Source organism: Sorex fumeus, unplaced genomic scaffold (assembly GCF_029834395.1).
Source record: "Sorex fumeus unplaced genomic scaffold, SorFum_2.1 ptg000050l, whole genome shotgun sequence".
NCBI lineage: Eukaryota > Metazoa > Chordata > Mammalia > Eulipotyphla > Soricidae > Sorex > Sorex fumeus.
Genome location: NW_026606107.1, coordinates 12504193 through 12519909, shown reverse-complemented (window position 1 = coordinate 12519909; position 15717 = coordinate 12504193). Strand labels below are relative to the sequence as shown.

The 15717-nt window shown below is 42.5% G+C and overlaps 1 protein-coding gene across 1 annotated transcript in view; it reads left to right on the top strand.

The window, feature by feature from the left end:
- DACH2 (dachshund family transcription factor 2) overlaps positions 1 to 15717 on the top strand; it is a 443417-nt gene that overhangs the window by 331356 nt on the left and 96344 nt on the right. Inside the window, exon 6 of the mRNA XM_056124136.1 lies at positions 2611 to 2613. Coding sequence (XP_055980111.1) covers positions 2611 to 2613 — 3 coding nt within the window. The remainder of the gene's footprint in view (positions 1 to 2610; positions 2614 to 15717) is intronic.

Here is a 15717-nt window from a genome sequence, read left to right as displayed (position 1 = left end):
GTGACCTGGAAATAATAATGGTTTAACTTATTATACTCTAATTTTGATAACTATGAATTCATTTTCTTATCTGATTGCTGTGGTGACAACTTCCAAAATTATATTAAATAATAATGAATGTGGTCAATATTCTTTTCTTATCCCTAGGTATTTGATTGAAAAACTGGGATTACCAAATATTTGGGAGAGAGACTTGAGGGAAGGGGAAGAAGTGATGTACTAGAAGTGAAACAAAATCATATGTTTGTATAAAGTTTTGGCCATTTCCGTGGAGGTGAATAGCAGCAAATTTTGACATCAAAGTAATTAAAAATACATTATCATAACATGTTACCTAAACTACAGTACAATTAAATAAATTAAAATTGTTCACATTTAAATGTGGTTTAGTTTTTCTGGGATGGGGGTTGTAATATAGATTAATTTGAGGGACTAGGTCATGTTCTGATTATCAGTTACGCCAGGAATGATGAAGAAAAAAATTTCCTATGTGGACCTCATGTAAATTTCACTTGGCATTTTCATATATGCAATTTTGTGGTTCTTTATTACATACTGAGCTCAGTGGATTGGAAATCTCCCTTTTGATTTAGTCACATATGAAGTATTTATCACGGTCACGGTCCTCCCGTTGTTCATCGATTTGCTCGAGCGGGCCCAGGAATGTCTCCATCGTGAGACTTGTTGTTACTGTGTTTGGCATATCCAATACATCACGGGTAGCTTGTCAGGTTCTGCCATGCAGCGAGATACTCTCGGTAGCTTGCCGGGCTCTCCGAGAGGGGCAGAGGAATCGAACTCGGGTCAGCCATATTGGCTGCGTGCAAGGCAAATGCCCTACCGCTATAGATCTTATTATTATTATTTTACTTATTATACACTGAGTCTCATTCTCGTGATTTCCAATAAATCATCAAACCAAGTATTGGTTTGATTTTCAGTATACCATAGGGAGATCCTAATATTCAGCAACATGTAAAAACAACTGAGCTAGAGTGTTTAGAGAAGTGCGTTTCAATCCTAAAAAGGAAAAAAGGCTTTCTAATTCTGATCTGACCTGTGGACACAGAATACACATAGTATTCATTTGAGTTATGAGTGTCTGAGAAAGACAAGAGGACATGGCCAGCTGTTCACTAAAGTGTTATGAAACAAAAACACATTAATCTGTAACGAAACATTTGATATTAATAAGGAAGGGACAGAAAAGGAAGGACAAGATAGTTATTTATTGAATTTTGCCTAAAAGTTTAGTGCAAAGCCTAATTTAACTTATGACAGACATATGAAAGAACAGGACATATACTTAGAAGTAAAGTGAAATACTTCCAAACATACAGAAATCTCCCTTAAAATAATCTTGATAATTAAAGGTATTCTTCATTGCCTGGCAGTAACTAGTCTCTATATGTACATAGAAAAATTGTGAAAAATAATAGTAAGATTGCCTATAAAGACATTCAAAATTTTGATGATTTTTTTGTATAAAGATGTCTATTTTGGGACCAGAATGTGGCTAGGTAGGAAGCATAGCTAACATGTGTAAGATCTTGAAAGTGATCCTAGCATTGTATATCACATGGCACTCCAGAGTACTGTGAGTGTGTACTTTGAATACTATCCTGTCAGTTAGTTGCAGGTATGGCCCCTATTTAAGAAAGAATAAAATGATCATATTTGCAGAGAAAATAATATTGTAGTAAAATATCAGTTAAAATAATTCAATTAAAAATTGCAAACACTGTCATGATGCCTGCCTCAGTTTACCCAGCACGACCTGGTATATTCTCCTGGGATCACTTGTTAAAACTGATGCCACATCCTGGTACATTCTCCTGAGGGCTCATTGTTAAAAAGGAAACAAACCAGGGGCCAGCCCAGTAGTACAGTGGTGAGGGTGCTGGCCTTGCACGTGGCCAACCCGGTTCATCTCCAGTCCCCCAGCACCCGTATGGTCCCCTCTAGAGCCCGGCCAGGAGTGACCCTGAGCATAGCCAGGTGTGGCCCCCAAACAAAAAAAACTGAAAAAACTAAAACAAGAATAGGCGCCTTGTGCTGGAAGGATTCCGAACTCGCGCCCCCTCCCAAAGCTCGAAGCCTTTGCCTTGGGAGTCAGACCTTGGTGGTGGGGTTTCCCTCCGCGCGGCTCACCCCGCCCCTGGCCGCTAGGGGGCAGCAGAGGTCGCGGGCGGGGTCGGCCCCCCCCCCCCTCCGCGCCTGCGGGGGATGGGGTGCAGGGTGGTCTGCGCCGTCCGGTCCCCTTTCGCTCGTGGACTCAGGCGGGAAGACGCGCCCATTAAATCCTGTTGGACTGGACCACCGTCATTAGCGTGAATAATTGCTTCTCCGTGCCCACCGAGCGCCTGGGCTGGGAGGCAGGAGTTGGGGGCGTGGGTCTGTCGCTTTCAGTCTCCCAGCCAGGGTGGGGGTTAAGCTGGGCCAGACAGGAGATCAACTGAGGGGGCCGTAGGTTAGCTGGGTGGCCGGGTTGGGGGGGGCTGGGAGGGGCCTGGCCCGCAGAACCCCCTCCTTCCTCTTTAGAGCCGTGGGGGTCTTTGCCTTGGGAAACTCAGAGACAGACCCACAGACCGACATCTGGGGATGTGCAAGAGGGTGAGGCAGAGTAGGGGGCCAGGACTTGGGGTTTCAGGGCCGAGTCGCCCCTGGCCGCAGGTTCAGTGCTGTCCTCCTCACCGGCTCTGCCCTGCCCGCCCACTGAGGTTGGCACCATCCGTACCCGTCATGCTCCTGCCCACGGGGCACCCTGTGTCCATCTTAATGAAGTGGGGCTGACACGCAGGCTGGAGCCGCCTGGACGCTGCTCTCTGGAGCAGGAGGGGCTGGGGTCAGGCCCCACACCCGGCTGTGCTTGATCTCCCCCCAGGATTTGGGGGGGGTCTCCACCCGGGGCTGATTCAGCTACTGCAGTGCTTGTCTTCTCTGGTTTCCCACCGGCCCGTGACCTTCACAGGGTCACTTTTGGGCCTTGCCGGTGTCCAGTCCTGGGCCTTGTATATCCCTTGTTTCTGCCGGAAATGGCCCTGCCCTGGGCTGCCCCAGGCTCCAGAGGCGATTCCCCTCAGGGCCTTGAGAACTGTGTTTTGTTTCTGGGTTTGGGGCCACAGCTGGCTTGCTCTACTGGTTCTGTTTGTTTTTTCAGCTTGGTTTGGTATTTTGGCTGCCTGCAAGGAAAACGCCCTACCGCTGTGCTATTGCTCCAGCCCCAAAAGCGGAGAAGCGGCCGTGTGACATCTTATTATGACATCTTATTATCTCATTCCTACTTTGGACAAACTGGCAGGTTACCGAATGTAGCCTGCCCACACGGCAGAGTCTGGCAAACTCCCCGTGGCATACCCAATATGCCAAATACTAGTAACAATGATGGGTCTCATTCTCCTAAAGAGCCTTGAATATAATCTCAGGGCTAGGATGAAGGAGACGTTACTGGGGCCTGCTCGAGGCAATCGACGAATGACAGGATGATTTGTGATTTGTGATTTGTCATGATTTAACTGATTAGAACTATTTAGTGAAGTTTCTATGAGAAATATGTAATCTACTAATTTTTATTTATATGCAAACCTCTATAATTGAGTTAAATGCATGATTACTTTAAACTTATGAAAGTAGTTACTAAATTCTTTGCAGATGTGTCTTGGGAAATATATATTAGTTATAGAGGTTGTGCTAAATTTGAATGTGATTTAAAAGTAAATACCTTAAGTGATTCAAATGAACTATTTTGGGCATTAAATATTTAATGAGTATTAATTAATCTTTAAATGTATAAAGTTAAATGGTTAGTAACTCATAAACTTAAACAGTTTAACTACAAGATAAACAAAAATTGCTCATTATTTCAAAAAGCACAAATGCCTAAAATTTGTTGTTTTTAGAATAAGTTATAAATGTAATGCTTTTCTGCTTTTCTTTGGGATGTTTTGCATATAAAAATTTTCAATTTTTTTTTGTAGTTAAGATCACTAGTGGCAGGGAGGAACTCATGGTTGATCGGGATAATGAACCAACCATCAAAACTTTCCAAAGAGATAATAAAGGTAAATGATTTTTGTTTATTTGATATGCATACAAAGGCAGCTGCTAATTCTATTAAAGTGTCAATACTGATAATATTTCCCTTAGTTATATTGACCTTGAATAAAGTCTTTAATTCTTTATTTTTGTTATATTTTTGGTTTCCGGGAAGCACTACCCTGAAGTGTTCAGGGCTTACTCCTGGCTCTGTGCTCAAGAATCCTCCTATTAGTGGGGATCATATGGGTGTCAAGTATGAACTAAGACTAGCAACGTGTAAGGTAAGCTCCTTACCCACTGTATTATGTCTCTGGTTCCTGGATAACTCTTTCACATATAAAAAAATAATTTACCAAAAGCTTGTTGTTTGATATCATAAATTACTTATCAAAATTTTTTCCATATTAAGAAACTTTACCCTAAGTTCTTTAATCATGTGGGAGCAGAAACATTTGACTTTTTAAAATTCTACATGTATTTTGTTAATTACATTTAAACAATTCATTATTTGATATTTTAAAAACTGAATTATTCCAAAGAAAAAATATAGGCAATGGGCACATGAAAAATTCCTCCTCCTCATTGACTATCAGGGAAATAATGGTAATCAAAATAACAATGAAGTATCACCTCATACCAGTGAGATTGAATGGCATATATATATGAATATATATTATAAAAAACTCAGAAAAGCCTTTGTCCAGGAAGTAGAAAATATGGAACCATTGTTTATTTTTAGTGGGACTCTAAATTGGCTTAACTTCTATGGAAAATCTATGTATATTTCTAAATTAGTTTCAAATTGAGTTTGTTATTATCCAGTAATTCTGCTCAGAGAACAGAATGACTAGTTTTAAATGAACTGTACACATTTATGATAATTTAAGTGTTATTTACAATCTTCAATATCTGGAAACAGAGTACACAAAGCAGATTAGTGGATAAGTAAGGTGTGGTATGCAATGCCGAGAGAGAGAGAAAGAGAGAGAGAGAGAGAGAGAGAGAGAGAGAGAGAGAGAGAGAGAGAGAGAGAAAGAGAGAGAGAAAGAGAAAGAAAGTGTTTGCCATAGAGGCAGGCTGGGGGGTGGTTTGGCGGGAGGGAAAATGGGGACATTGGTTGTGTCTCATAGTTTAATTAATAATTAAACTATAATTAATGATTTGAGTTTACAGAAGTTGAGGATAAATAAAAGGACCTAGTTATCTCTGTGAAGGAGTATGTTTATTTTGGTGGTGGGTGTATGGTGATTATTCCCAAAACATATAAATATACTCTTGCAAACAAATGTTACTAGAATAAAAAATAAATTTAAATGTACACTAGTAGATGGATGGGTGTTGGAACATTGTATGAAGGAAACCCACTCATGAACAGCCTTGTAACTGTGTATCTCAAGGTAATTCAACAAACAGATAGATAAGTAAATCATTTGGGGAGAATAAAAAGAAAGAGACAAATTAGAAATCACTTAATGACACTGATGGAGGGTCTTGGGCACTTGGAGGTGGTAAAAGTGAATTAAATTTGTATATAAAAATAGTAAGCATTAATACTCTTGCAATCATGTTATCTAACCTAAAATATACCACAAACATTTTAAAAAGGTGTGGTCTATGTATTTATCTAAACTACAGAGCCAACAATACAGTAAGGATGAATCCAAAGTACAACAAACCACAGGCTGGGTAGTGAAATAGAACCTGAAGAGATGGTGGAAGTCAACATTGGTGATAGGATTGTTGTTGAACATTGTGCAGCTGAAATTGTTAACTAAAAATAACTATTTAAATTATGGTGCCTTCATGAGAAAATGCTCTACATCATTAATCATTAGGGAGATTCAGATCAAAACAACAATGAGATATCATCTCACACCACAGAGACTGGCCTACATCCAAAAGACCAAAAGCAACCAGTGTTGGTGCGAATGTGGTGAGAAAGGGACCTCCTCCACTGATGGTGGGAAGACAGACTGGTTCAGCCCTTTTGGAAAACAGTGTGGACCATTCTAAAAAAATTATAAATTGAGCTCCCATTTGACCCAGCATTACCACTCCTGGGAATATATCCCAGAGATGCAAAAAAGGTATAGACAAAGTGACATCTGCACTTGTATGTTCATTGCTGCACTGTTTACAATAGCCAGAATCTGGAAAAAACCTGAGTGCCTAAGAACAGATGATTGGTTAAAGAAACTTCGGTACATCTACACATTGGAGTACTATGTAGCTGTTAGAAAAGATGAAGTCAGGAAATTTACATACAAGTGGTACTACATGGAAAGTATCATGCTAAACAAAATGAGTCAGAAAGAGAGGGACAGACATAGAAAGATTGCATTCATCTGGGGAACATAATGTAACAAAATAGGAGACTGACACCCAAGAATAACTGAGATAAGTACCAGGAAGTTTACTCCATGGCTTGGAGGCCAGCCACACATGCTAGGGGGAAAGGCAGCTCAGATAGAGAAGGGAGCACCAAACAAAGGGTGTTGGGAAGATCTGCCCAGGATGTGAAATGCATGCTGAAAGTAGACTATAGACTGAACATGATTGCCACTCAATGCCTCTTTTGCAAACCATAGCACCCAAAAGTAGAGAGATAACAAAAAAGGAATGCCCTGCCACAGAGGCAGGGGGATGGGGGGATGGAGGGTGGGAGAGATACTGGAATCAGTGGTGGTGGAGAATGGACACTGGTGGTGGGATAGGTACTCGATCATTGCATAACTGAAACCCAAGCACAAAAATTTGTAAGTCTACAACTGTACCTCATGATGTTTTAGTAATAAAAATTAAAAATAAATAAATAAAATTTATTTAAAATTTCAACTTTGTAAAATTTCAACTTTGTAATTGTGAAAAAATAATTTAAAAATGCATATATACAAAATGAAGTACATTTTATACTTAATCAATAAAGGAAGATATTGTCTGCTCTTTGTTGCAACATGGATATAACTATTGTATATAATACTAAGCTAGATAAGTTTTATCTGTTATTCTAATTTATTAAATTAGACATATCAAATAATCAGATTGATATTTGTATATAAATGCACTGTAGCGCTATCCTCCCGTTGTTTATTGATATGTTCGAGCGGGCCCAGTAGCCTCTCCATTGTGAGACTTATTTTTACTGTATTTGGCATATGGAATACGTCATGGGTAGCCTGCCCGGATTTGCCATGTGATGAGATACTCTCGGTAGCTTGCCCACATCTCTGAGGGGGGCAGAGAAATCAAACCCGGCTTGGCAGGGCCAGCTGCACACAAGGCAAACGCTCTACTGCTGAGCTATTTCTCCAGCCCAGTATGATAGCACAGAGGGTAGGGCATTTGCCTTGCACATGGCTCACCCAGGCTACCTGGGCTACCCAGGCTTCGTGAAGGTGGGCCAATGAGGTATTTATCTGGTTCCGGCAGGGTAGGTCTTCTGGATGTGATCCCTGGGTCGCTGGATATTGGTGGAAGCAGGCAGAGGATCTTTGTTTCCGGGTCCCAATGAGTCTGCAGTCCAAGGTCACAGAGTTCCGCTTTACCAGGTTCTGGGGGGCTTCATTCATAAGTGAGGCTCAGCCCGAGCAGTCCACAAAGTGGCCTGGAGCATGGCAGTGGCTGGGTAGTGGAGGTGATTTTAATGCCAAGATAGGACCGAGAAGATCGGCTGAAGAACTCCACGTCAGGACCCATGGCCTAGAATGGAATGAACAGGGCGAGAGACTGAGTTCATCATGTCAACCAAGACCATCCATGGTAACTCACAGTTCCAGATGGCCGAATCTAAATGTTGGACATGGGAGTCTCCCAGTTCCACAACGAAATTGACCACAACATATTCAATTGATGGTTGTGCCTGACTGATGTCGCTGTTGTCCCAAAATTCCAAACGGGATCAGACCACCATCTCCTTCATGAAAAATTCTGCTTCATGCAGCGGGAAGAAAGGGCTGGCTGCAAAATTTAAGAAGAAAACTCCCCTAAGGAACACCAACTGCGAGCTCTTTGGCACTATTGCGGCAACATGGGAAGATGCTGTCGTTGACAACATTGAGGAAGAATACGATCAACTGGTTCAGCACCTCCATGATGGTGGAGAGAAAGCCACAAAAAGATGCCTGTCTTCAAAAACTCTCGAGCTCATTCACCAATGTGGCTGGGCGCGAGACTCAGGCAACCACAAGCTAACATTAGAGCTCATAAAGCAATGCAGAGTAGAGATAAAGGAAGACCTTAAAGAGAGAAGAGCAGAAGTGCTGGTCAATACAGCTGAATCCCCAAAAAAACATTTGCAATGCCTGCCTGTCCTTCTCCAAATACAAGAGCAAGATGACTGCCCTCCTATGTCCTGATGGATCTATCACATCTTCCAGAAGGGCAATGGAGAAGATTATCCATGACTTCTACTCAGATCTCTTAGATAGCTATGTCCACGTGCCCACATACCAAATTCTACAGGATGGATACATCGTACCCAACATTCTCCCTTCCGAAATCTGGCACGGCATTTCATCAGTAAAGAAGCGAACAGCATCCAACCCAAACAATGTCAGACTCGAACACCTGAAGAATGTGCCATCAGTACTCATTAATACACTGGCTTGGCTATTCACAAGCTACCTGTCTGAATGCAAGGTTACGTCCCAATGGAAAACCAGCAGGACTGACCTACTGTACGAGAAACGAGACATTCATGACATTGGCAACTCTCACCCAATCTGCCTGTTGTCCATCGCCTACCAAAAGTAGAGAGAGAGAGTATGGGGAAAAATCTCTGCTATAGAGGCAGATGGATGTTTGAGATGTGGGCGGGGATACTGGGGGCATTGGTGGTGGAAAATATGCACTGGTGGAGAGATGGGTGTTCAATCATTGTATGACTGAAACTCAAACATGAAAATTTTGTAACTGTAGCTAACGGTGATTAAATTAAAAATAAAAAACATTATCTCTAAAATAAATGTATTTTTAAGTCACCATATTTGGGGATGTGAAGAAATGTTTAAATGGGTTATTTTTGTGCAGGAGCAGTAATATAGCCAGTAGGACACTTGCCTTGTATGAAACAGAACTGTGTTCTATCCCTATCATCCCATATGGTCCTCGGAGCATTATAGGGGTGACCCCTCAGCACAGAGCCAAGAATAAGCCCGAAACACCACTGATTCTGGTCCAAAAACAAAAATGAATACCTTCCTTTAACAGGTTGCTGTGAGGTGGTTATAATATACCACTTCTTTTGCCAGAAATCTTTTTTACCATGATTCTATCTTTTTAAAGTTTCATCTTTTTGTGGACTATATTATAATATATAACTTTACTAACTGTGACTACACTTTTTTTTTTATTTATTGAATCACTGTGGGAAAGGTTACAAAGCTTTCAGGTTTATGTCTCAGTCATGCAAATATCAAACACATTTCCCTTTACCAATACTTATTTTTTACCATGAAGAACCCCAATAAAACACCACCCCCCACCCCTCCCCGTCCCTGTGAGGCAGATGAATTCTAGTTAACACTCTATCTGCTTTGATTAGATTCATTGTTTCAATAAAAGATTCACCACTATTTTTTAGAGTTTACCCCCCCCCCAAATCAGACATGCTGAAAAAGCATTGTGAAGTGATTTGCATTCTACAGCTGGGTTCAAGAATTAAATGTTGGTTTTGGATTTCTGCTATTTTACCTATTGACCCTGGAGGTATTTCTACTGAAAGTCAGATAGTTAAGAAATTGGTTTCTGTGTTCTGGAGTCGTGGCCGTGCTGGAGAGCCGCTCGCGGGGGGCAACCGGTGGCCTCGGTAGGGCGTGAAGGGCGGAGCGAAACGCCCCCCTTCCCATGAGGTTTTAGTCGCCCCCACACTCCCGGCTCATACCTGCTGTCCACAAGGCTACCATGTGGCCGCCATCTTTCTTTCCAGAGAGGAGAGGGCGAATGGGGCAACACCCTTTCCCCTCCGGCAGACTTGATGGCCTGGATCAACGCATAGTCCGTTCACTTTTCTGCTCCAAGCTGCTGGGTTCTGCATTAGGTCCTTGTGCTTCTGGGGCCATGGCCGTGCTGGAGAGCCGCTCGCGGGGGGCGACTGGTGACCTCGGTAGGGCGTGAAGGACGGACCGGAACGCCCCCCGACCCATGAGGTTTTAGTCGCCCCCACTCCCCCGGCTCATACCTGCTGTCCACATGGCTCCCATGTGGCCGCCATCTTTCTTTCCAGAGAGGAGAGGGCGAATGGGGCAACACCCTTTCCCCTCCGGCAGACTTGATGGCCTGGATCAACGCATAGTCCGTTCACTTTTCTGCTCCAAGCTGCTGGGTTCTGCATTAAGTCCTTGTGCTTCTGGGGCCGTGGCTGTGCTGGAGAGCCGCTCGTGTGGGGCGACTGGTGACCTCGGTAGGGCGTGAAGGATGGACCGGAACGCCCCCCTCCCATGAGGTTCTAGTCGCCCCCACTCCCCCGGCTCATACCTGCTGTCCACAAGGCTCCCATGTGGCCGCCATCTTTCTTTCCAGAGGGAGGAGGGTGGAAGGGAGCAACACCCTTTCCCCTCTGGGCAGAAATGATTGCCTGGATTAACGCATAGTCCTTTCACTTTTCTGCTCCAAGCTGCTGGGTTCTGCATTAAGTCCTTGTGCTTCTGGGGCTGTGGCCGTGCTGGAGAGCCGCTCGTGGGGGGCAACTGGTGACCTCGGTAGGGCGTGAAGGATGGACCGGAACGCCCCCCTTCCCATGAGGTTTTAGTCGCCCCCACCCCCCCCGGCTCATACCTGCTGTCCACAAGGCTCCCATGCGGCCGCCATCCTTCTTTCCAGAGAAGAGAGGGCAAATGGGGCAACACCCTTTCCCCTCCGGCAGACTTGATGGCCTGGATTAACGCATAGTCCTTTCACTTTTTTGCTCCAAGCTGCCGGGTTCTGCATTAAGTCCTTGTGCTTCTGGGACTGTGGCCGTGCTGGGGAGCCGCTCGTGGGGGGCAACTGGTGACCTCGGTAGGGCGTGAAGGACGGACCGGAACGTCCCCCTTCTCGTGAGGTTTTAGTCGCCCCCTCACCCCCGGCTCATACCTGCTGTCCACAAGGCTCCCATGCGGCCGCCATCCTTCTTTCCAGAGAAGAGAGGGCGAATGGGGCAACACCCTTTCCCCTCTGGGCAGAAATGATGGCCTGGGTTAACGCATCGTCCATTCACTTTTCTGCTCTAAGCTGCTGGGTTCTGCATTAAATCCTTGTGTTTCTGGGGCTGTGACCATGCTCCAAACTTAACTCTGATTTTCAGGGAGAAAGATTAGGTGGTTTACTTCTCATTGATCACTTTGTATATAGAGAGATGGTTTTGAGAAAAAGTCCTTGTTCCCGCATACTCGAGCTGTGTTTGTAGAGGCTTCTGGTCACCGGGGTTCCATCTGGGGGAGGCGGGATGCGGCATCTACTCCATCCGGAACTTGCCGGTGATCTCGGCTCTTTATGGAACCTGTTTTTTTTTTTTCCCTCCGGGATCTGTGGTTCCCGCACCCTCCATGTGGTCCTTCTCTTAGACTGAACGCTTCAAAGATGGCGCTTGGGGGCGGGCTGTGGGTGTGACTTCCGGAATCAGGGGTTACCTGGGAGGTGTAGTCCGGCAGATTTGAGAAAAAGTCCTCGTTCCCGCATACTCGAGCTGTGTTTGTAGAGGCTTCTGGTCACCGGGGTTCCATCTGGGGGAGGCGGGATGCAGCACCTACTCCATCTGGAACTTGCCGGTGATCTCGGCTCTTTTTGGAACCTGTTTTTTTTTTTTTCCTCCGGGATCTGTGGTTCCCGCACCCTCCATGTGGTCCTTCTCTTAGCCAGATCAATTTTAAAATCAAGTTATTTCCTGAAAAATCCTTTGTTTGCTCTCAAATCTACATGTTTTCAAGTGAATGCTGAGACAGGATTATGCCCAGTGCTGCTGTGATAAGGAGCTGCACCAGAGCACTGATTATTACTAAACAGACAGTTTAGTTCAGCTCACAAATTTTGTTTTTATAGTACTTAAGACTTCTGGGGCTGGGGCGATAGCACAGAGGGTAGGGCGTGTGCTTTGCATGCGGCCGACCCAGGTTCGATTCCTCCATCCTTCTCAGAGAGCCCAGCAAGCTATCGAGAGTATCCTGCCTGCACAGCAGAGCCTGGCAAGCTCCCCGTGGCATACCCGGTAAGCCCAAAACAGTAACAAGTCTCACAATGAAGATGTTACAGGTGCCCGCGTGAACAAATGGATGAATAACAGGAGGACAGTGCTGCAGTGCTACCTACAGTGAAGACTTACTCCTAGCTCTGCATTTGGGGAATCACCTATGGCTAGGAATGGGCGACCACATAAGATGCTGGGGATGGAACTGGTTGGCCATATACAAGGCACGCACCCTATCCACAGTACTATCACTCTAAACCCAGCTCACAGATTTTTTTTTAAATTGTTGTCTTCAAACTAGATTTCCTCAGTAAAGAACGAGGTGTGCTAATTTATATTCGGATACAGGACAGACTATCTTCCTGTTGGGGAGAAATTTACTTGTAAGTTGCCAGTCTGGACCACACTGTGAGTAGCACAAATATTAAAACAAACATTTGCCTACCTAGTTCCTTGTCAAGTAGAAGGAAGATGAGAAAACAAACCTACCCCAATGCATCATCTATGAAAACCTGCTTCTGAAATTTCACATGGCTGCTGAGTTTTTTTTTTTTAAATGCCTGGCAGCACCATGGGACCTTATGTGGTGCTGATGATTCAAGCCAGGTTCACAAACACAGCCACACACAAGTGTCTAATCTCTGCACCATCTTTGACCCTGTTTTAAGAGTTTTAAGACCACAAATGTTCATTCCACCAGGTGACTCCGTACCTCTCCAAACAGGTCCTTCAGGGCTGAAATAAACAGCTGTTTGAACTGTGCAGCATTCAGTCCAACACCATGGTCTTGAAATTCTAGGCACACTTTCATGTAGTGGTGCTCGGAGGGATTTCTGTAAACTATTCTTTCATATGTGGTGGCTGGGCCTGGCATCTTTCCCAATGTCGATCACACCTCGGCCTCCGACTGGCCAGCTCCCGAGCCCCCGGTGCGCGCCTGGCTCGGTGCCCTCGGACACCCACCCCAAGAGGGGTGCAGCACGGGACTCGCCGCGGTGGCTACGATTGCGCCGCCCGATGTGACTACACTTTTTACGTGAATGTTTTATGCACTACTATTATTCATGCTACTGACTAAATTTGGGGAATCCTCATACCCCTCCATTTATGTACTGAAATCCTAACAATTTTTTAAAAATATATGTCATTCTCATTAAGTGTGAGGTTTGTATTTCCCTGACAGTATGTGACCACAAGCACTTTTCATGTCCTTAATGGTAATCAGTTTGTCTGGTTTAGAGATGTGCTTGTCCATTTCCTCCCATTTCTTGATATGGTTTTCAGATTGTTTGTCATTGATTTTGGGCAATGCATTACATATATTTATCTGATGTGTTGAATACGAATATTTTCACACATTTAGTTTCAGTGTCTTTTAGTTTTAGAATGTGTTTCTATTGCCAAGTGGAATTTTTTTTTATTTTACGCAACCCAATATGTTCATTTTTGTTTCTATTGCCTTTGGCAATGTAATAATATCACTGAAAACACTTCTGAGGTCCAACGTTTTTTTCTTTATCGGTCACACCAGGAGATGGACAGGGGTTGCTCTTGGCTTTGCACTCACTTCTGGTGATGCTCAGGGGACCATATTGGGTGCTGGGAATCAAACATGGATCAGCCACGTGCAAGGCAAATACCCTACCCGCTCTACTATGACTCCACCCCCCCGCGCCCCTCCCCCCAGGTCCAATTCTTATAGCATTCTGCCAATATTTTTCTCAATGTATAGTATGGATTCTGGTCTATTCTCACCTAAATTGACTTGATTCATCTGAACTGATTTTGTATAAATTGTCATATATGAACCCAACTTCATATTTTTACAAGTGTTAGTCCAGTTTCACAACACCAATTATTAAAGAGGCTATCTTTATCTTACTTTTTACTTACTTCAGCCCATTCGTTGAAATTTAGTTGACCATATGTCTGGGAATTTTTCTATGGGTACTTGATTCTTTGGTTAGAGAGTCTATCCTTATTTCAGCACCATGCTATTTTAATTACAATAGCTTTATCGTATAGTATCAAGTTAGGTAATGAGATGCATATCAATTACATAATTCTTAATGTGTCTTGGTAATTGAGTTTTTATGATTCATACACACTTTATTATTCACAGTTATAACTCTTTGAAAAGTTGTCTGAATTTGGATGGATTTGACAATATTTATCCTTTCAATTCACAAAGATGGAATATTTTTCTACTTCTTAAGATTTTCTTTGATATAATTCTTATTTTACATAGATTTTTGATATATATTTTTGGTTCTTTAGCCAAATTGATTTCTAAGTACTATGTTTTGTGCAATACTATTTTGAATGAAGTGGCATTTTTTTAATCTCTTGGTCTTCTCATTCATTATTTACGTATAGGAATGAACCATTTTTGTGTGTTTATTTTGCTGTACTGGTTTCTTGTTTCTAGGATATATTCAGTGAACTTTTTAGAACTTTTATGTATATTATGCCATTTAAAGATAATGATAATTTGACTTCTTTTCCTATTTGAATCCCTTTTATTTATTTTAATTAAATAACTACAATTGCTAGTAAAAATTGGTGATAGTGGAATACTTGACTTTTACCTGATCACAGAGAGAATGCTTTTGGTTTTTCACTACTGAGAATGATAATATTTATAGGTCTATCACTATCTTGAGAGATTTTTTTCTTTTCCTATCTTGTTAAGGATTTATATTTTGAAATACTGCTGGATCTTGTAGATAGCATTCTCTGCAATGTCTGATATGCTCATATGCCTTTTATCTTTCCTTTTCTGAATGTACTATTTTTGTTAACTAATTTACATATGCTTAATGCAAATATGTTGAATGTATCCTCGGGATCAATCTCACCTGATTACGGTTTTTGACCTTTTTGATAGGTTGTTAGTTTTAGTATGCTAAAGTTTTATGGAGAATTTTTGGGTCATTTATCAGCAAAATTGGTATAAAGCTCTTTGTAGTAGTACTTCTAGTAGTAGTACTTTTCTTAGTGTATTATTATAAGATTGGCTTTGCAGAAACTGTTAGGAAGGATTCCTGTTTCTCCAATATTGTGGAATAATTTGAGGAGAAAAGGTAAAAAGTAAAGGTTTGATATAGCTCACAAATGAACGCTTCTCTAACAGGATTTTTGTTCTGAGGGAAATTCCTAATTACTCTTTCAAGTTCTTTTGCTTTGATTGCCCTTTTAATCATTCCTATTTATTCCTTGCTCTTTTGGGGAGGTTATCATTTCTTACAGGTTCTCTAGCATAAAAGGGTAAAGTTGATCATACTAACCTCTCATAATATTTTGGATTTCTGCTAGGTCTGTTGTAATTTGCCCTATTTCATATTTAATATAATAATCATATGAACTTAAATAATTAATCTGAACATTTTATCGTTCCTTCATTCCTTCCAACGAGTCTAGCCAAGGGTTTCTATAACTTGTTTATTCTTTCTAGGAACAAGGTCCTTCTCGTTTTGACTCCTTATATTGTTTCAGTGATTTCTATATCATTGAAATCT